Source organism: Mirounga angustirostris, unplaced genomic scaffold, assembly GCF_029215605.1.
Source record: "Mirounga angustirostris isolate CCGP_5_RB_7025 unplaced genomic scaffold, mMirAng1.0.hap1 SCAF_1, whole genome shotgun sequence".
Classification (NCBI taxonomy): Eukaryota; Metazoa; Chordata; class Mammalia; order Carnivora; family Phocidae; genus Mirounga; species Mirounga angustirostris.
This window is the reverse complement of record NW_026991709.1, coordinates 82,443,806-82,466,847: the sequence shown is the minus strand read 5'-3', so window position 1 is coordinate 82,466,847 and position 23,042 is coordinate 82,443,806. Positions and strand designations below refer to the sequence as shown.

The 23,042-nt window shown below is 37.0% G+C and overlaps 1 protein-coding gene and 1 pseudogene across 3 annotated transcripts in view; one reads left to right on the top strand and one right to left on the bottom strand.

Moving 5' to 3' along the window:
• DCUN1D1 (defective in cullin neddylation 1 domain containing 1) overlaps window positions 1–23,042 on the bottom strand; it is a 31,708-nt gene that overhangs the window by 6,690 nt on the left and 1,976 nt on the right. For 2 of the 3 annotated variants that reach the window (XM_064584819.1, XM_045903301.3), the window contains exons 2-4: window positions 12,500–12,716; window positions 11,114–11,282; window positions 8,744–8,874 (exon numbers count right to left, since the gene is read on the bottom strand). In XM_064584819.1, coding sequence (XP_064440889.1) covers window positions 8,744–8,874; window positions 11,114–11,282; window positions 12,500–12,674 — 475 coding nt within the window. In that variant the 5' untranslated portion in view covers window positions 12,675–12,716. Of the gene's footprint in view, window positions 1–8,743; window positions 8,875–11,113; window positions 11,283–12,499; window positions 12,717–13,572; window positions 14,215–23,042 lie in introns of those variants that run through there. The other variant, XM_045903302.3, reaches the window with a different exon arrangement.
• On the top strand, window positions 2,249–3,465 carry LOC123863583 (L-lactate dehydrogenase B chain-like; annotated as a pseudogene).

Sequence of the window (23,042 nt, the reverse complement as noted above, 5' to 3'; positions counted from 1 at the left end):
GCCTAGATGATTTGTCACTTCTTTCAGCTTTAACTGATAGTGCTCTATTTTCCTCTGTCCTCTTTGGCTTTCTCTTTCTCTTTTATTGGCACCCCTTCCTCCATTCCTCCCTTCCATGTTGGTGTTCTGTAATACTGTATATCAGCAATAACCATTTCTACTACCTGCAGATTTTTCAAACCCTTACCTTTTTCCATGTCATATGCTCAACTGCCTTGAACAACTCCTAAATCTGAATCTTTTATCTCTATGTTCTAGATTCATATATCAAATTGCCTAAGGACATCTTCAACTGGGTATCCATAAACAGCTCAAATTCAACAGAGCTCAAACTGAACTCACTGTCTTCCTCTACAGACCTGCTATTCGTTCTCTCAATGTCCTCACCCTACAGTGTTTCTCAATGAAACACAATTTCACACTGTGAAGAACTACCCTGTGCACTGCAGGACATTCGGCACCCTCCTAATGTCAGAAGAAACCCTCAGTCGGGCGCCTGGGTGGCTCAGTTGGTTAAGCGACTGCCTTCGGCTCAGGTCATGATCCTGGAGTCCCTGGATCGAGTCCGCATCGTGCTCTCTGCTCGGCAGGGAGCCTGCTTCTGCCTCTGACCCTCCCCCCTCTCATGTGCTCTCTCTCTCTCATTCTCTCTGTCTCAAATAAATAAATAAATAAAATCTTTAAAAAAAAAAAAAGAAACCCTCAGTCATTATGACAACCAAAAAACACCCACATACATTTCCAAATGTCCCCTAAAGGTGTTCAGAATTGATAGAGAAACTCCTTTCTCTTCCTCATCACACACTTTCAGTCGAAGCACTTTCATTTTGGCTTCTAAGTACCTTTTAAATCTCTCTTCTCCATCCCTACCGGCAGGACCAGTGCTAGGGTCCTCTTCATGTCCAGCTAAATCACTGCCACAGCTTCATAACCAATCACTCTTCCTTTAGTTCTGACTCCACTCCTTTTAAAGAACCACAATGCTTTCATACGGACCTTTCAGGCATACAAATTTGGTGTCACTTCCATGTTAAAATTCTGCAATGATTAAAACAACGAGATACCACTAACACAGCTGCTGAAATGGCCAAAATCCAAAACACTGACAACACCAAATGCTGGCGAGGATGTGAAGCAACAGGAACTCTCATTCATTGCTGGTGGGAATGCAAAATAGTACAGCTACTTTGGAAGACAGTTTGGCAGTTTCTTACAAAACTAAACATACTCTTACCATATGATTTAGCAATCGCACTCCTTGGTATTTACCCAAATGAATTCAAAACTTATGTCCACACAAAAACCTGCACATACATGTTTACAACAGCTTTATTCATAATGGCCAAAACTTGGAAGCAACCAAGATGTCCTTTAGTAGATAGAGAGATTATATAAACTGTGGTATATCCAGACAGAGGACTATTACTCAGTGCTAAAACAACATGAGCTATGAAGCCATGAAAAGACATGCAGGAAAACAAATGCATATTAATTATTACTAACTGAAAGAAGCCAGTCTGAAAAGGCTAATTCTGAAAAAGGAAAACTATGGAGACAGTAAAAAGATCAGCAGTTGCCAGGTTAGGAGGGAGGAAAGGATGAACAGGCAAAGCAGAGGACTTTTAGGGCAGTGAAAATTCTATGATGCTATGATGATGGATACATGTTGTTATTATGTTTGTCCAAACCCACAGAATGTATAACATCAAGAGTAAACCTTAATGTAAACTTGAACTCTGGGTGATAATGATGTATCAATATAGGTAAGAGCTATGTATGTGTGGGGACTGTAAGAAATGTACCACTGTGGGGTACAATGTACCACTGTTGATACTGGAAGGAGCTATGTATGTGTGGGGACAGAAAATCTCTGTACCTTCTACTCAATTTTGCTGTAAACCTAAAACAGCTCAAAAAAAAAATGTCTACTAAAAATTTTTTTTTAATCTGCAATAATTTTCCTGTTGTCTTCAGATAAAATCTGCAATTCTAGTTAAATGAACTTACTTGCGGTTCCTCAAAGGTGCTATGTCTCTCACCTCTGAGCAACTGAACTTGCTAATCTCTCCACAAAAAGAGATGGCTTCTATTTTTTTTGGGGGGGGGAGGGGGTCCTTGAAAACATATACTCATTCTTCAAGGCTCAAAAATTAATCATCTTTGCTTGCAGGTCCTGCACTGGAGGAGACGCACACAGCTAACATTGTCTTCCTCACTCAACTATTACAGCCGGTTCTCTCTGGGCACAATGGCAACTCTTAAGGAAAAACTGATTGCACCAGCTGCAGAAGAAGAGGCAACCGTCCCAAACATAAGATCACTGCAGTGGGTGCTGGACAAGTTGGTATGGCATGTGCCATCAGCATTCTGGGAAAGTCTCTAGCTGATGAACTTGCCCGTGTGGATGTTTTAGAAGATAAACTCAAAGTAGAAATGATGGATCTGCAACCTGGGAGCTTATTTCTTCAGACACCTAAAATTGTGGCAGATAAAGATTACTCTGACTGCCAATTCTAAGATTGTGGTGGTGACTGCAGGAGTCCGCCAGCAAAAGGGAGAGAGCCGGCTCAATCTGGTTCAGAGGAATGTTAATGTCTTCAAATTCATTATTCTGCAGGTAGTCAGGTACAGTACTGACTGTATCATAATTGTGGTTTCCAACCCAGTGGATATTCTCACATATGTTACTGGGAAACTAAGTGGACTACGAAAGCACCGTGTGATTGGAAGTAGGTGTAATCTGAATTCTGCTAGATTTTGCAATCTTATGGCTGAAAAACTTGGCATTCATCCCAGGAGCTGCCATGGATGGATTCTGGGAGAATATGGCAACTCAAGTGTGGCTGTGCAGAGTTCTCTTCAGGAACTGAATCCAGAAATGGGAACAGACAACGACAATGAAAATTGGAAGAAGTGCATAAGATGGTGGTTGAAAGTGCCTACGAAGTCATCAAGCTAAAAGGATATACCAACTGGGCTAGTGGATTAAGTGTGGCTGATCTCACTGAATCCATGTTGAAAAATCTATCCATGGGCGCCTGGGTGGCTCAGTTGGTTAGGTGACTGCCTTCGGCTCAGGTCATGATCCTGGAGTCCCGGGATCGAGTCCCACATTGGGCTCCCTGCTCGGCAGGGAGCCTGCTTCTCCCTCTGACCCTCCCCCCTCTCATGTGCTCTCTGTCTCTCTCATTCTCTCTGTCTCAAATAAATAAATAAAATCTTTAAAAAAAAAGAAAAATCTATCCAGGATTCATCCAGTGTCAACAATGGTGAAGGGGATGTATGGCATTGAGAACGAAGTTTTCCTGAGCCTTCCGTGTATCCTGAACGCTCGAGGCTTAACCAGTGTGATCAACCAGAAGCTGAAGGATGATGAGTTTGCCCAGCTCAAGAAAAGTGCAGATACCTTGTGGGACATCCAGAAAAGACCTAAAAGATCTATGACTTCTGGCTTCCAGGCTATAGAAATTTAAAACTACAATGTGATTACCTGGGAGCCTTTAGTTTTTCTTTTTTTTAAAGATTTTATTTATTTATTTGACAGAGAGAGAGAGACAGCTAGAGAGGGAACACAAGCAGGGGGAGTGGGAGAGGGAGAAGCAGGCTTCCCACCGAGCAGGGAGCCCGATGCGGGGCTGGATCCCAAGACCTGGGATCATGACCTGAGCCGAAGGCAGACGCTGAACGACTGAGCCACCCAGGCGCCCGAGCCTTTAGTTTTTCATCCACATACATGGACCACAGTTTGCTTTTATCTTCCTAAATATGGGAATCTGGGCTCACAGAATCAAAGCCCATGCTTGGTTTAATGCTTGCAATGAACCCTTGAACAAATGAGCCCTTGAACAAATAAAATTAACTATTGTAGTGTGGAAAAAAAAAATTAATCATCTTTATGAAGACTTTGCAAACTCACCCAGACAGGCTTAAGATGCTCCTGACTCCGTGCTCACAGAGTAAGGAGTGAACAAATATTTTTGAATGAAAAAGGAATACTCAAAAAGACTTAGTAAGTTATAATTAAGAGTTGAAATGCAGGGGCGCCTGGGTGGCTCAGCTGGTTAAGTGTCCGACTCTTGGTTTCAGCTCAGGTCATAATCTCAGGGTCCTGAGATTGAGTTCCACGTTGGGCTCCGCACACAGTGAGGAGTCTGCTTGAGATTCTCTCCCTCTGCCCCTTCCTACACGCCTCCCCCCTCCCCCGGCCCTGGCTCGCTCGTATGCGTATGCATGCCCTCTCTCTCTCTCCCTCCCTCAAATAAATAAATAAATAAAATCTTAAAAAAAGAGTTATAGATTCTGAAGCAGTACTGGAAAAGAGCAAATTCAACAAGAAGGTAACAAGTGGCAACAATAGAATAAATAGAAGGAAAATACAGAGAAAAAGAGACAAGCAAATAACAGAATTGCCTAAAACTGATACTTGCAGAATGAATTCTTAAGCCCTTACAGTAAAATTAAAAATGTGAGGTAATCCCAGTGTCAAACAAAATCAACAAGGCAATGTGGAATTTCATAAAAGGTGATGAACTGAGTGCTGAATGAACACAGAAATGAACTGAGACTGGATACAAATACTGTCCCTAAGGGAAACAAAATGTTGCCAATTCACTAGGGAGGATGGAATGGTGATTAACAATCCTATTCCCAATGTCTTCATTTACTTAGAAATATCTTCATTTATCTTAGAAATACTTAGGGAAAAAAATGTTAGCACAACGTAATATAAAAAAAAAATACAGAATGTGGAGCCAGAAGATCTGAGACTGAGTCCCAGTTCTACCAACTCTAAAGTTACATGACCTTAGTAAGTCAACCTCTCTACCCATGAATTTCTCCATCTTTATGATAAAGAGGATAACAGGTTTTTTACTTAGCTCAAAGGGCTGTTACAAGAACCAAGTAGGATTACATAGATGAAAATACACCTTAAAAACACTCTATAAAATTATTTCTAAATATTAAAGTAAATGTCTAACATAATCTTAAAATTTTTTAAATCAACTGCACAGGTATGAGATTCTAGCTGAACCACAGTTCACAAGAAAATAACCTATGATCTTTAGCCTAATAAAAGTTCACGATGGTCCTAAAAATGGCATGGTTGCTAAAGAACAAATGTAATTTTTGACCAAACAGAATGAACAGTCACAAAAAATAACAGACTCATGGCGTTCTACATTAAACAGCCTCCTTCTGGAGTATTATGTTCTGCTTTAAGAGCTCTATTTTGAGAGAATCTGAGAAGTTGGAAATGTGCCTGGTAGGGGACAGTAACAGGAATAACAAAGGTCTTCTCAAATGAAGAACAGTTAAAATAATTGGAATGCTGACCTGGAAAAAAAAAAAAGAGAGAGAAGGGGGTAAGTGACAGCAGATTTAGATGGTCAGACTTCCTCCATGCTGCGGTAGAGGACAAATAAGAGCAGGTGGTAGAAGTTAGCAAGACAAAGATGCTCACTTCATAAGGAAGAACTGTGTGATAAGTAGTAGGAGTATTCTGTGATAAGAACGGACCACTTCTAAAACAATGTGTGTCCAATCCCTGGATGTTCCAAAGTAAAAACTAAATGAGCATCAGCTATGAATGCTACTTTAGACAGGTTAGACAACTTATGAAATCCCTTTCAAATTTAAGATTCAGAAGGCTATCAGAAATGCCAGGTGACTGAAACAGACAGTGATAGTGGGAGCACCCTATCCTGGTGTCAAAGGAAATCAAGTTATAGAAAATGGGAAAATATGGAAAACACCAGTTCTCATTATAACAGGCAGAGCTATTTATAAATAAACCACAGTGCTGTCACCGTCACTTTGCCAATTTGTTTTGGGCCTCACCTCCTCTCCTATGATCTTCTAACTCTTCTCTGCCAAATACTGTAATTTAAGAGCCCTGTGCGCCCTTAGAAAGGCTGTCAAGAAAACGGTTTTTTTAATTAAGTTCTTCAACTAAGAAAAAGTCATTACATTTCCTGACACCCAACACCAACGCAAAACAAAGGGAAAAACTAAGATTTGTCTTCCTATTATGTTTTTTTTCTTTTTTAAATTAAGAATTTTTTAGTTTTAGTCTTAGAAAAATTGAGCAGAAAGTACAGACAGTTCCCATATACCTCCCCACCCCCCGTTTCCACTATTTTTAACATCTTACTTTAGTGTGGTATATTTCTTACAGTTGATAAGCCAATATGGATATACTATTATTACCTCAAGTCCATATTTTACATTAGGGCTCACTCTGGGCTGTACATTCTATGGGGTTTTTTAAAACAATTTTAAAATTGTGGTTAAATATACATAACAAAATGTATCATCTTAACCATTTTTAATTGTACAGTTCAGTAGTATTAGGTACATTCACACTGTTGTGCAACCAACTTCTAGAACTCTTTTTTCATCCTGCAAAACAGAAACTCTATATCCATTAAACAATATTACAATTTTCTTAAGTTCAGTACTCTACATTAGATAATAAAATAAATTTTTATATCTAATTCTGTACAATCTTTTTGCAATTTTCCCTATCATCCAAAACTCCAATTTACTATGTTACATATCCAATATCTAATAAAAATTTTGCTTTATTTTTACCACATATAATAAAAACTAAGATTCACTATCAAAACCATATAGTCACCCCAAAATGTCATTAGTTTTGTGCTCCAATAAGGGAAAAGGATATAACTAAAAAAACAGATTCAGCCCTTCTTTTTTTTTTTTTTAAGATTTTTCATTTATTTGCGAGAGAGAGAATGAGAGACAGAGAGCATGAGAGGGAGGAGGGTCAGAGGGAGAAGCAGACTCCCTGCTGAGCAGGGAGCCCGACATGGGACGTGATCCCGGGACTCCAGGATCATGACCCGAGCCGAAGGCAGTCGCTTAACCAACTGAGCCACCCAGGCGTCCCCAGATTCAGCCCATTTAAATCAACATTTTATATTCATAACATTTTGTTTAATCTTATCAAAATATTGTGCTACATTTCTAAACACAACAAAAAGTTATTGTAGTGTATACATATAAATTCAAAAATTTTAATCAGTTTTTATTTGCGGGAAGGAAGGAGGAAAATAGAAAAAAATAGCCCAGTTAACTGATGGCCATAGATAGTAGAGAAACTAACCCAATGTATCATCCACCCCAGCTTATTTTGCCTGCAAAATGAGGAATTTTACTGCAAGAAGAAAATCCAAACTAAACTGAAGAATCAGCTGGAAAGGAGGCTTCATTATTTCTAATTTTGCTTTACAGATATCTTGTATATCTTCAATCAGTTCAATCACGTTCAGTCACTCGTTAGGCCAAATCTCCAATACAAATGTTGTACACTTATCCCTTCTCCTCACTAGCTTTCAACCACTTCCTCGGTCTAATCCCTATTCACATAATCCTTTTCTCAATGTGTTTTCCCCTCTAATTTAAAATATAAAGAAGGATTAGTACAAGAGGCCCCTATTAGCCTCTCCAACTTCAAAATCAAAAACAAACTCACTTCCATCACTGGGTAAGTTATTTAACTTTCCTGTAGGCACATGAAGCTTTCCTCATCTGCAAAATCAGGATAGAAAAATGGCTAGCACTCTATTACTATGTATCTGGCACATGGCAGGTGATGAATTATTGAATGAAAAAATGAGAAACTCATAAAACTGTTAAACATGAAATGAAGCAGTTTATGTACTTAGCACACTGCCAGGCACACAGTAAATGGAGGATATTGCCATCATCAAAATCTTCAGTGCATCCCTACTGCCCACAAATTCTAATTTAAACCTTTTCTGCCCTGTTTTTAAAGGAAGCCTGTGGTTGTCAAGCCTTACAATGTCTCACCAACTTAATCTCCCACTAAAATCACATCAATGTTTTCTCCCTTCTACAAAGAAGCCAAGCTTATTTCTGAAGTTTCAGATATTCATTCATAACTATCCTCTCAAGCACCTTTTATCTTCCCTTGTGGAGTCAAATATGATATCCTTCAGTTCATATCCCATCTTGCCCAGGAAGCATTTCCCAACCATTCCTGATTTTACTCTAAAACCCTCATACACGTTTATTATTGTGTATTACCTCCTTTTGTCAAATCTTTCTAGGTAAATTGTAAATTACACTGTAGCTTTTACTTCCATATCCCCTAGCCATCCCAGAGCAAGTGTATGGATATTACATACAGCACAAATTGATTGATCTAAACTATTGAGAGTGGAAGATTATGGATAGGATTTCTGGATAAGATTATACTTGATAATCTTCATTTTTATTCTTTCTTATAGCTTCCAAGCTAATCATAGCCAAAAAGAATAGATTTCTTTGGCATTCTATGACTCAGAAATCTTACAATGCTATTTCTATAGATCCACAGTGAAATAACTTATGGCCCTATGATCCTACAATATCTTCTAGATAATAAATAAATATACACAAATACATATACACATAAATATAAACAAGTAAATAAATGTACATATGTATGTCAGTGAAATTTTAACAATTATTTATTTTCCGTATTATAGTTCTTAAAAAAAAAATCAGTGGTTCAGATATGGCATCAGGAGTAACCTTATTATTCAACGTACATGGTTATTTTCTGATTAACTAAAAGTTCATTGTTTCTCACTGTTTTTCAGTAACTGGTATTTTCATGATGACTTTATGCTCAAAACACAAAACTTTCAATTACAAAAGTGACACTGTCAATGTATTTTAATATATTTGAAACACCAAATATAATTTAAAAAATTCTTACCTAATCCTTTTTGTCCTGGATTCTTTGCAAAATTAAAAGTAAACTGGTAAAAATCCTTAAATCGTCCTGGTTCTTTCAATTCTTGTTCCATCTTGGGTATCTGGGCCTTTAGTTTTTCTATGCTGTCACATCTACATTGTAAAATTAAAGTTTATAAAATATAAACTTCTTCACCATAAATTAAAGGACTTTGATAAAAGCTTATATTTATTTCACATAACTTTTAAAAAATCAGTTGAAATTTTATATTTTTACATTATATAAACAAGTATGGGGTTAGCTAGATAAAGTAAAGGTCTGGAGTATTAAACGTCAGAATTACCATTTTTAAAAGAAATGGAGTATTACTTTTAATTATGTAATTCATTGGACTATCAACACACCCAAATTGTAGAAGTCAGCCACAGTGAATAGAATGTATAGTAATCACTATAACAATCACCAAACAGCAGTAGATATTCCTTACCTGGCAACAAGTCACATGTCTAGCTCTCAAACTAACTGAAAGCACAGTCTCTTGCTTAGGTGAGAAAGCATTCCCCTTGAAAAGGTGTTGTTATACAAAGTATAATAATAAATATATGCTGAACCCCCTACCATCTCTAACTACTTTTCTCAAATCATTATTTAAGCTTTTTCTACATTTGCAAAGCATTCAACTTCCAAGGAACTGAAAGGGTCTATGTACCCATCCTACTTTCCAAATAATAGCCTGAAGGCAGAAATCCTCTTTTTTATAGATTCCACAAACTAGCATTCCATTTTTCCTCTAATCATTTCTGCTTTTATTTCCCTTCTATGGTCTTCATAACACCTTCTAGCTCATTAGTTTGTAGATTAAAATTATTTGGAAGTTCATTACATTTTATATGAACTCAGTTTCAAATAAAAAAAATAAGTTCTAGTGGAACCTGTCCTAGTACAGAAAATTCCAGCAAGTTCAGGATAGGGCTGGCTTGGGAGGCAGAACACAGTGTCTAGACCAGTTATTAATTTACTGCTCCTCAACTTTAAACTTACCCTTCTTTGCCCTACCTACACTTTGCGACTATTTGCAGTCAAACTACCAATCCTGAGGCTCTGTTTTTCTTACCAGCTGGCTCACTGATAGGTTCTACCAATAGAGGGCGACGAGAGGCTGGAAGAGGAAAAAGGAACTTTTCCTCCTCTCCTAGTCTGTTTTCTTGCAGAGAGCAAGGGTTTTTCAGTGCGCTGGGAGCTCCCAGCAGTGTTCACCAGCAGTGGCAACTCCTATGGCCCGGCCACAGGTGGCCTCCAGCCAGTTTCTTCTCTACCAGAGCAGGAGGCAAAGCAAGCACCGCAGGCCCCGTGTTCCTGCAGCAGCCACACCCTCTCCTCGGAACTCCTCAATCTCAGCCTCGCAGGATTTCTTTCGTTTCTACGTTCCTTCCTTGCTCACTTCCCACGGCCACAAGGGTGATGGCAGCTTCCTGCATCTGCCACTTCTGTTATACTTAGAATTTTCTTTTACCTCTTTTACATAATACGACTTTTTAAATTTTCCCTGTTCAAATTACTGACATGGTTTTTGTGTTTTTTCTGGACCCTGACTGATTACAATGTCCCTCAGGCTCGAGAATCAGAATGTCTGGGTTCAAATTCTGGCTCTAACCCTACCTAATTCCATAATTTTTCTGCACCTCACTTTCCTCATCTCTAAAATGGGTAAATACTGCTTCTTTCACAAAGTTGTTGTGTAGGTGAAATACTTACTTAGCACAGTTCCTGAAATAAAAATGAATGTTCAACAACTGTTAGCTATTATTACTTGTCACTCACTAAAAACAGAAAGGGCAGCAGCCCGTTACCTATCCACAGACTGAATATTTTTTCATATTCTCATTAACTACAGACAACTAGACGCCATAGGTAAAATCTCTACCCATGAGTTTTTAACTTACTTATCCCAAGACATTTAGCTAATCAGCTGTTCAAGGTATAAGGGGAACAAAAAGCGATTAGTAACTTCTAAGATTTTACATTCTAGGAGTTTGTTTATAAATCCAGAGTTCACAACCACACAGTGAGAAAGAAACTAAAGCTCATTTCACTTATCCATGTTAAATATTAAAGCACAGTAATTTATTTTAATACTAATGAAACTTCCTCAGAAACCAATGATAAAAGCATAATGCAAATGGAATAGGCTAAACTACACAGAAACCTTGACAAACCCAGAAAACTATGTAACATGGGAAGGAGCTAGCATACTAGCCCATTTCTATTTATACCAATGTTTGTAGGCTGGTAAATTTAAAAATTGACATTTACAAATTCATAACACAATTCAGTTCCACAGTTAATTCTCACAGTAATGTGCCTAATTTCCTGTGGTAAGTATATACTCACCCTAACTCTGTCATACCGTCCATGAACTCTTGTTTGGAGAACTCGCACTGAGTTGCTGCTCTGAACTTCCATGCAATGATCAACACGCTGATGCTGGCAGGATCGAGTGCCAGGTCATCACAGAACTGCTGGATACCATCTATTCCAATTTTATTTTCATCTTGAGGATCTTTAAAAACAACAGTGCAATATTAAATTAGTGCCATACTTTATTATGCTATGCCTAAAACTGGAAAAAGTAATGCTCTATATTCCATTAAAAAATGTTCACAACAAATCAGAAATATGAAATGGTAATACTCTAACATATTTTCCCACTATAACATTTAAAGCCACTTTGTCCCAGAAATGGCATTCTTGAGATGAACAGGAGGATATTGGGGGGGGAGGGGGGAGGAGAGATGGGCACTTGATTTTTAAGTTTTATTTATTCATGTGAAAAATGTCCCGTACTCATATACACTCAGAAAATCAGACATTCCTATATAGAAAAAAAGGATTTTTTCTGAACATATGAACAGAATTTGTTTTCTCACAGCAAAGTTCATTTGATAATGGCAATCATTTCTTAATATCAGAAAAACTGTAACTCTGCAATTCAATCCCAATCTCAACAATATAAACATCTGTTGTTCAAATTAAAGAAAAAACCCAACTATCAATATATTTACTCATCAGATGGCAAAAATTTAAAGTAATGACAAATACAAGGAGAAAGAGGCACTCATACAGTGCATTGTTGTAGGTGATTTGCTAACATCTCTAGAAGATGTTAGTAGTTAGTAGAAATAAAAAACATGCATATCTTTTGGCTTCTGGGCATGAGTTAAGCATAAAATGTAATTCTACTTTAGGAAAAATTTTGAAAGAAACTGTATATATATATATATATATATATTTCTGCATAAACATAAAAGATATGGAAGGATCCACACCAGGCTATTAAATATTGGTTCCCTCAGGAGAATAAAGAGGGAGAAGCTATTAACTTCTTCTTTACTCATATGTTGTTTAACATTTTTAAAGTATTACTTCATAGTTCTTTAAAGGTTGTTAAAATTATTATGCAGGTCTCCTTTAAATTAGTTCAGCTGAATTTTATGAAAATGAGGGGGAAAAAATCCAGGCCCCCAGTCACTATTCTAAAACTGGATCTTGGGGGAAGAAAAAAGGGGGAGGATAAGGGAGGAAGAAATAAAGAGGCTAAGAAGAAATTTTAGTGAAAAGAGGGAAAGAATTTCTCTCAGATCTCTTGAAGTAATTCTAAGATCTACAGAGCTACGCTGGACACATTCACCCAATTTATGTTCTATGTATGCCTGATTTCTCATAAGCATGTAACTGTGGAAAACCTGGTTCAAAATATTTAAAGTCACAAGCACTCACCTTTGTATCTATTGTATAGTTGTTCTAACTTCTTCCTGTCCAATGATCCTTTTACACTCTCTCGTATATAAAGTTCAGGATTTTGGAAAAAATTGTCTGTTGCAACATCTAACTTCCAGTCATTTTGAGACAGACAACTTACTGCTGTTTTTTCACTAGATTGTGTGAAGATCATAAACTGACGAACTTTATCCTTCTGCGATGATTTCAACTTGTTCTGTTGAAACCAGAAAATAAATTGAAACTATGTTTTTGTTTTTGTTTTTTAGATTTTATTTATTTGACAGAGAGAGAGACAGCCAGAGAGGGGACGCAAGCAGGGGGAGTAGGAGAGGGAGAAGCAGGCTTCCCGCGGAGCAGGGAGCCCGATGCGGGGCTCCATCCCAGACGCTCAACGACTGAGCCACCCAGGCGCCCCCTAAATTGAAACTATGTAAAATCAGATGACTATATCTATATGGCTAACTAATCATTCTTAGCAATACTTTTTCCTCATAAAATATTTTAAGTCAGACTTATTTTTGTTCTATTAATCAGAAAGACAAATTTTTTTAATGTAAAACACAAAATTTGGTATTATTTTACAGGAGAAATGAAAAGGTAAAGGAAATTCAACCACCCTGCATTTCTCCTAAAAGTGGATCCTGAGCACATATATAAAGGCTCTAGAAAGGGAAGTGCTTGACCAAGCACAAAGCTCTAAAGGGACTCGTAAGGAGTGGTGGTGAAGAAGTGACATTATCTAGGAAGCCAGAAGAGGCAATGACCCCAGGGAACAATGAGATTAACAGGTGTTAGTAGCAGTCTTAAAACCCATTATAAAGGATATAGGGTACAACTCTCCCAACCCCACCCCTTGTTTTCTTGCTATTTTTACCAAATGTGAAAAAGAAATGAAATATGAGTACCTTACATTTCTCCTGGTGGTGTTCAGAAACCAAGATAATTATCAATAGAATTTCCCCCTATTTGCATTCAAATAGAAAGCAGTGCAATATGAACAAGTACCCTGGATCCTTCCAATGAAGGTAACTTTTAATAGAATTCTTCTTTTTTTCCCTCGAAAGAATCACCTCTTTCCCTTGGCCCGAGCCTAGCAGAGGCTCTCCCCAAACAGGCTCTCTGCTGTAATAACCTCTTCTTACTTGCCTTATGTTGACACAGATTCATTTCTCATCTGACCTGAACCCTGTGCAAAATAAAGCAGGGCAATTAGGCCCTCTACTCTCCCAGTAACAAAGACCATGTTTTCCCTCTCTTCCCATCCAACCTGGTCTCCTGTGCGCAATTTTAGCCTCCCCACTATTATTCTTCCCCTTACCAAGTCCTAACACCATCTCTCAGCAAAGTGCTTGGGTTCTTGCTGAGCTACTACTGCAAGGGGAAAAAAGCACACGAGTAGGGCACACATTAATAGACAGAAACCGTTCTGTGGATTAAGCAACACATCTGAGAACCCCAGCATCTTTGATCTAGCCCAAACTGACAGATCACAAACCTCAATCCCCTGATTGTACGGATGAGAAGAGACCCAGAAAGTTAAGGAATCTGTTCAAAAATCACCCAGGTTATTATTAGTAGAAATGGGACAAGAACAGAAAGATCTCATGAATCTGAGTCTTAGTAATCTTTCCACAAACCACACTGCGTGCTGTACACAGTTATAAGCCTTTTGGGCTTTTTGGGATTTTCAAGAAAAAGACTACCAAAGATATAAATATTTCCACCTATTACAGAATAAAAATAAGAATATGCAAAATCAAATATGAAAACCAACCCTCTCTCTTACGATATGAAAAATGTTTATGGCCTAGAGTCTGATTTGTCAGCCACACTCCTCTCTCTATAAATATGTTATTTTCTAGGATTACGGATTAAAATCTCAACCTCTGTTCGCCATTAAAATTGAGAAACTACAAATTCACTAACCTCGTGTTACCTCACTAAATAACTCTACCACCTCTGGAAACCAGATAACTCATACCACATTATACAACACATCTCTCAGATGTCTAGGATTCTTCCCTTTTGAAAAATAGCTCCTCAAGATTTATTATTCAATTGCAACAAACCCACAATGAAATCAAATGCCAAAGAACATACCGGTCTTATTTTAATATACTCTTTAAATGAAAGGAAGCCACCTTGATTTCAACCTGTATTATGAAATACTATTTTTAAAATTAGTATACCTTTTTCCCTTGAGAGAGATAGTACACTGACATACATTTTAATTTTTCTTTGAAGAACAGAGATGTATCTGATGGTCACTATGATCACCAGTGACCACTGTATAAGGTTGTAAAGAGTGTTGGGAGATTAATCTGAAGTATATACCAATTACCGGCTGCATCCTGGAAATTACTTTTTAATTCAGCCTGAATTAACTTCTTTGTATTAACTTTTTCCCATTCCCCTAAAAGTTGGAGACAGAAAAACAATCAGCATTATTTGGGGTTTCATCATACAGTATTAAATCCAGTGCTCTGTTCCCTGAAACTTCAATTATTTTTATTGAAAAGAGGAAGGAAAAATATAGCTTAAGTCACTTATGCAAGCCAAAAGCACTGTTCAGTCTATAATGACTCTTGTCACAGTGCCAGAGATGAGAAAACTGGGGAGCAAAGATAAAAAATCATCTTACCCACACAAATTAGTAACAAAATTATACAAATGAGTAATTTAACTCTATTACCTTATTTGAAAAAAGTATATGTAATAAGTAATGTCTATGTATATATAAATTAAACTATTTTAACTGGTTAAAGTTTCCAGTTACACAGCATTATCAATATATTTTAAGGAAAAGGGCTGTAGCTACCCACTTCCAACACCATTAAGGCTAATGAGTGAAACCTGGCACAGAACTGATAGGATGGGTTTCTGCTAGGCCAAGAATAAGCAACCCCATTCCTACAAAGTCTGGTAACTACCCTCCCCTTCTTGTACTTATATTGCACTCTTACCATTTTTCTGTCAGCTCTCTGTGCCTCAAATCAATCTTAACCATGTGCTCCCCTACGAGGGAGGATGTACTCAACTCTGTAGTCTCAAAGGCTGTCCTAGAATAAAGCTGGAGTGTACTAGAGTTGCCCCTTCCCCACGCCTCTAGGAGACCTCTAACACTCCCACCCTCTTTTCCCAGGCTACATGGGGACATCAGGCAAGGTTTTCTGATTTTAAGAGTATGGCATCAGAGGTTTAAGTCAACTTAAGGAAGAGAAAAAGGGTATCTAGCCAGCAAAAAATTATTTACAGGGGATGAGAGGGTGGATAGAAAACTGAAGTAGAAGACAAAAACAGATGGATTTTCTCTATTTCTACTATAAACGCAGTGGGGATCTTCCTAACAGCAAAAACATGCGACAACTACAATGATTCAGCACTCAAATAAGTATATGTCATTCACTTTCAGATTTTTTTAGTTTGTTCCTTTTAAATAAATCTTATTTAAACTAAATCATTAAATAAGATTAGATAATACAATCTTCAATACTCAAAAGTGTGACAAATTTTCAAGTTAATTCAGTACTGAAATATGTAAAATGTATAAAATATAGAATATATTATTTTTAATTCTAGCAAAAAAGGGGGGAACCCAAGGAAGGGGGGGAGAGAGGAACAGTAGGGGAGTGAGAGGAAGGGAAAAAAAGGAGAGAAGTGTTGTCTTTTGTAACAGAAAGCTAATTACAATTGTATATGGTCACCAAAGTTAGAGATACTATTATAATCTGGACAGTAAAAAAACACTTATTTGTTCATCTTTCCAAAATGAAAAAAATCTGGTCATCAACACGTATTGTTTAATACTTAAATCTAGAATATCTGCAATTTTTTTTTCCACTCAAGAAATTTATGAATCAGGGCGCCTGGGTGGCTCAGTTGGTTAAGCAACTGCTTCGGCTCAGGTCATGATCCTGGAGTCCCTGGATCGAGTCCCGCATCGGGCTCCCTGCTCGGCAGGGAGCCTGCTTCTGCCTCTGACCCTCCCCCCTCTCATGTGCTCTCTCTCTTTCTCTCTCTCTCAAATAAATAAATAAAATCTTAAAAAAAAAAAAAAAGAAAGAAAGAAATTTATGAATCACATTGAAAATAATAGTTTACGGGGCTCCTGGGTGGCTCAGTCAGTTAAGCGTCTCCCTTCAGCTCAGGTCATGATCAGGGTCCTGGGATCGGCTCCCAGCATCAGAGCCCAGCATCTGGCTTCCTGCTCAGTGGGGAGTCTGCTTCTCCCCCTGCCCCTTCCCCCATTCGTGCTTTCTCACTCACTTTCAAATAAAATCATTTAAAAAATTATAAAAAAGTAAAATAGTTTATCTGAAAAAAAAATACTTTGGATGTAGCCAAGTATCATAGAGTCAAGTACATTTTACCATTGAACCTATAAAGTCTATTGTGATAGAAGAATGGGGACTTAGAAAGGCTTGGGATGCCTGTGTGGCTCAGTTATAGCTGAGCGTCTGCCTTCGGCTCGGGTCATGATCCCGGGGTCCTGGGATCGAGCCCCACATCGGGCTCCCTGCTCCGCGAGGAGCCTTTTTCTCCCTCTCCCTCTGCCTGTCACTCTCCCCACTTGTGCTCGCTCTCGGACAAATAAAATCTTAAAAAAAAAAAAAAAGAATGGGGACTTAGGCTCTACACTAAAAATAATGATCATAATGTTAAAAAATTCCTCTTAAGTATTTCCCTCAAGAAAAATAATGAACATGGAAAATTATTTCCTAGTCAACTAAGTCCTAATAATTCCAAATGGAAATAATTTCAATGGGCAATATTTTTTAAAGCAAAATATTAAAATTAAAGATACATTTAATTATTTATATTATTCTGAATTTTCATCTTCTCACCCTTAAGTTTCAAATTCAGTCTGAACTCTAAAAAAAAAAAAGATACTAAGGTCTTTACACTTTTAAAGGAATTAGTTTTCTAACTCAATTCTAGTTCTCTCAGGATTTGATGAATCTAGCTCAAAAAAGGCCATGTTTTAAAAATCAAAACACTGTAATGATCACTCAATTCTCACTAAAAGCTCTGTATATTGATTCTCATGTGTTTACCATATGATTAACAGTTTGACTTTACCTGAAACTTTGACGAGCTAGTTTAAGTCCAGAAAAATCATACTTTCCATATACGATACATAGTATTCAGCAGATAATAACCAAACGTTACCAATAGCTCAAACCACTCATAGAGTCCCAGTAAGATTATAGGTCTGAAGTCAAAGTGGAAAGAAAAACCAATTCAACTAATGAGACTACCCACTCGGAGAGAAGACTTTCACCAAGGGGCAAAGTTCAGCAGGAAAGTCAGCCTAAGAATCTAGGTAGAGAAGGTAGAAATCCTCTTCCCCTCTACCTGCACAGAGAGGTAGTATATGATTAGCGCAGACTCTCAAACCAGATTGGCAGGATTTAAATCCCACCTATGCCTCTTAATTGCTGTGTGACTTTGGGAAAATTACTTAATCTCTGTGCTTCAATTTCCTCATCTGTAAACAGGGTGTGAAGGTTACACAAATTAATTCAGGTTAAACTCTTAGAACTGTACTTAGCACATAGTAAGGCCTCCTTTCAAGTCCGTGAAGGAAAGAATACTCCAGAGGGAAAAAAATGATTTTATGCAAATAGTAAAATAATCATAAAAACTAGCAGCTAACATTTGAGCTCCTACTATGTGCCAACACTGTGCTAGGTATTTAATTATTAACAATCCTGCAAGGTGGTTATCATTGATTCCATTTTACCAATGACAAAACCAAGCCCCAGAGCTCGATTTATACAAAAAGTAGCAGAGCTAGGAATAAAACCCTGGTGCCTTGCTTCAGGGTATGCAGTCTTTCCATTTATTCCATATTGTCAAGTGAAAGAGAAAACAGAAAGGGCAAAAGTGCAACCACTGACTAATTATGTGTTAAAGGGGGGGGGGCGGATTGTGAGCAATATTTCTTCATCTATTTTTATGGAAAAGTTAAGTGATCAACTGACCCTTCCCCAATCTCATGTAAACAATCTGCATTCTGACTAAAAATTACCCATTAAGCATTCCCTCACAACCTAAATAGAAGGCTAATTTAGGGATGTAACGTCCCTTTTCGGGTTTTTGGGAAGAAAACGAGGGGAGAAGAGGGAGATGGGTATTTTTTTAAGAAAAGTAATTCAACAGGAAGAAAAATGTGTTTATTGTCATGTCATAGTCTATTTTTAGAGCTGTCCACAATCTATAGCTTTAAATGTAGAGATGGAAAACGGGGGGGTATTGAAAGTCAGGATTTCCTTTTCCAATGAGAAGGCTTGAAACCCAGAGAAAATACAAACACATGTGTAGGTTATACCCCCAAAACATAAGCAAATGTGTACAATTTCAAATATTAAGCAAAACAAAAAACACTCGGTATTATTTTAAATTATAATCTGTTTAGAATAATTATTTATGGTTAGGCCTGTGCCTCTTATCATTCTTCCATAAACTTCCTGTACTTTCAATGACAAATTCTTAAGAGGTGTTGTACCAACACTAAATTGAACGTGGAATTATACTATACTGTACTATGCAATTATTGTAGTCAATGTTTTATATAATAGCAATTCACCTGAAAAAAATTATCACAGAAAGTATACTTGTAAGATTCAAACCGGTTTTCTATGTTTCTCAATTTTGTTTGGTTCGGTATGATTTTCTCATAGGTTTTAAAAAAGTATCCCAGGGGTGCCCGGTTGGCTCAGTCAGCAGAGCACAAGACTCTTGATCTCAGGGTTGTGTGTTCAAGCCCCACGGTGAGTGTGGAGCCTACTTAAAATTTTTTTAAAATTTTAATATATTACAAAAAGTATTCTGTTGACAGAAATTTAAAGGATATTCTTCTCCTCGCCCTAAGAATTATTATTCAAAAGATGACTTCCACTGTAAACTGAATGTTTTGATTTCAGCAAGACTGTTCTATTAAAAACTTATTTTTGCTAATTCCTGATTATCTATAATAGGATAGAAATAACCTCCTTAAAATACTTGTGTTAGCCATCATATTTCAAATGATTCCCCCAAACTAATTTTTGAACTTCTAACAAGCAGTCAGGGAGCTAATTTAAACTTGCTTCTCCTCTCCATAAACATCTTCTCTAAAGAAATCTAGAATTAACAAAAAGATTACTCAGGTGAAAACAAAACAAAAAAAACAAAGAATTAAATGAGATTTTAAAAGTTTCATAGTTAAATAACTTACAATAATGACTAGCATTCAAAAGTCATGTGATATATGTTTTATAAAGAGAATAAGTGATCCTCGAAAAATAAAATCTCCTAAGATCTGGTATCTACTCAAATCCTAAATCCAAAAATATTAGAACCCTATGAATAATAAATAAGCACTCTAAATGTTTACTGAAATGAAAATATCCTAATATAACAAAGATATGGGCCATGAACTTCAGCAATTTATCTTCAGCAACACCATGCTCAGTGTTGAAGGATTCAAAAGTGTAATGCAATAGAATTCTTTAGAAAAGAACTCTTTAAAAGTAAATCTCTCTTAAAATTTTACAACGCAAACAAGCAGCCTAATCACCATTAGTGATTAGGTACTAATTATATAAAAGGGATTCAACAAAGTGATGAAAAATGCTTTAGTGGCATTTTTCTCTTCTGTTTTTGCTTTTTCTTAGGTGGGGTGTGTACACCTAAAATGACTAGGTAAACTAGATAGTCAGCAGGTTATTCAAGAGCTTATTTGTGTCCACAAAGCAACTGAATCCTATTTGGAACTATTTCTCGTCATCAAATGTCATGGCTAATACTATCAAAACTTGAACACCACAAGCTGAAATTTAACAAGGAGCTTTCTCACAGATTTTCATTATGCTTGACCCAACCTATAAGACCATAACGGAAACAGCAACTTGACTCAAATGAGCTCAGCTTTTTTTAAGCTTAAAACAAAACAAAACACCACCAGGAGAGTTAATTTTACTTTCAACTTTTTTACTATATGTACCAAAAGAGTTTTAATTTTTCAGTTACTTAAATGTTTATATCAGATCGTTTCATTTGATACAGAAACAACTAGGTCACTAGGAAACATGATAAGGAAGAAACAAGAGTGAAACTAATCAAAAATTCCACACCTATACTGAAAGAGCATTTGCCGGGCTTAAAAAAGGGGGGTGGGGCGTAGATAAAGTGTGTTAATCAGAGACCAGGCTTCTAAGCCATGCTCTGCCACATACTAGCTCTTTAACCTTGGTCCAATCATTTAGAACCACTAAATCTCCATTTCCAGATATGTTAAAAGGATGTAGCAATATCCATCTCAAGACTAAAAATTAATAACAGTTGTAAATTGTCTGACTAGCAGACAGTATGTTCTCAATAAATGTTAATGTCCTTCTTTCTCCCCAGAGGCCCAACTTTCTGCATATAGCTATTAAACTATGTACAAACTACTAGAACATGTTCAAAAGCAATCTATGGAAGAGGTTTTGTTGTTTTTATTAACTAGCATGGTTAGGTAAACTCAATGGTCAACTAGGTTTTTACTGAATACTAGACAGTCATCTTAAACAGAACTGAAAACCCTATACAAAGAAGCTGCAAGGTAAAAAAAATTACAGTAAGGGTTTTGTTTTTAAAAACTGCTTTAAAAAATAATTGCCTATAATATTGTAATTGGACACTACAGACAAACAGAAACAGTCTATCATATCACTTAGAGTCCTTCAGTGGCTTCCCATTTCTCTTGGAGTAAAAAACCAATATCCTTACAATGCCCACCCACACCTGCCCATCTCTACTCCTTACCACTCAAACCTCATCGGCTCTAATCCCCAAATACCACTTGCCCCCATACACACTCCTCCAGCCACACTAGTCTTACCGTATTTCTGCATGGCTTAATCCTTCATCTCCTAGTCTGCTCAAAATTCACCTCATCAGTGGTGCAGACACCATTTTGCAAACCCGCTACCACTGTGCCCCCACCCCTCCCCCAATACCCCTCCTTAACACTGTTTTCTCCCATAGCACTTAACACCTTCTAACATAGTAGAAGAAAAATATATACTATGTTTATTATTTGTGTCTCCCTACTAAAATGTAGCCCTTACAAGAGGAGGGATTTTCATTTTCTCAGTGAAACATAAAAAATACACACACATACACACACACATTCCCCGTGCCCAGAACAGTGCTTGGCACAAAGTGTTTAATAAATAATTACTGAAATGAATTAAGGCCCTCCTTTAATTTACTTGTGGATATGCAAAAGAATGTGAAATAAGTTCTAAAGAGACAAACAGGACTACATTCATTTGGACTTATAAACTCTGTATTTGTTGAAAGTACAATCTTAAATTTCGCAGTCCACTTTTTAAAAAAAGCCATTAAAAGCATTGTAATTAACATCATTAGTCATCCATCTGAAATTTGTTATTTAACACATTCATTAATAACACATGGATTTTCCTCTACTTATATGAATAATGTAATTTAATGTCAAATCCAATTTCCAACAATTTCTCTAGATCCCATGTGAGTTAAGAGATAACATGTACCACAAATACTGGCGGGGAAGTAGTAAACCAGGAGAAAAAGTTTCAGTTCTGCAACAAAGAGTTTTGCAAATCTGAACCTCAAAACCTGCCTGATCCTCAATTTCTTCTCCTGTAAAAGGGAAGAGGAGTAAAACGGATGATCTCTGGAACCATTTCTGGTCTAAAAATCCTATGCCATGAATCTATAAAAATTTAGTAGGTTACCTGATACATACTCCTTACACATCTATTAGATGAAATTAGTCAAAATTTTTATCTGAATAGAACTTTAGAAATCATCAAATTCAATCCTGTCATCTTACAAATAAGAAAACCACCCAGAAATTTTGAATACTTTTTAAAGATTTTCAGAAATTAACATAATACTGTCTAGTTTGGGAGTTATTTTTGGTCCGTGTATGTGTAAGGCAGGGCTAACTGAACATTTTTTTATACAAAATATTTCAGATATCCCATCATTTAAGCCTACCCTAGAATTAACAACATGTCTTCTAGAAATAGCCTGAGCTACACATACTGAGAAATATTAGCCCAAAAATTCTATCAAGAAACAATTATAATTTAAATTTATGATGAAAAACTTAACTAGAAAAATCTTACAGCCTAACTTCCATTAGAGTGCGTGGTGATTTAGTTTCTAAACTAACAAGAGCATACCAAGACAAGTCTAGTGACATGATCTGAGTTCAGCCACAGAAAGTGTTTTAAATTAGTGATGTTCCCACTCCTGTTATCATTAGATGAGTTATGGCTAAGTTCCAAAACTAGCTAATTTACTATTAACAAAAGGACAGACGCTTACAAGCTCCAATCCAAGCTGAACTCTTGCACGAACCACATGAATCCTGAATTCCTGGGCAGGTGATGAGCATTATTAAGAGCCTGGTTTCTAGAGGATGCTGCTGAATTACAGACTATTATGAACAGAACACATCTCAGTGCTCTCACAGAGTGTTTACCAGGGAATTACATTTCATTACTTCACACTTACTATTTAT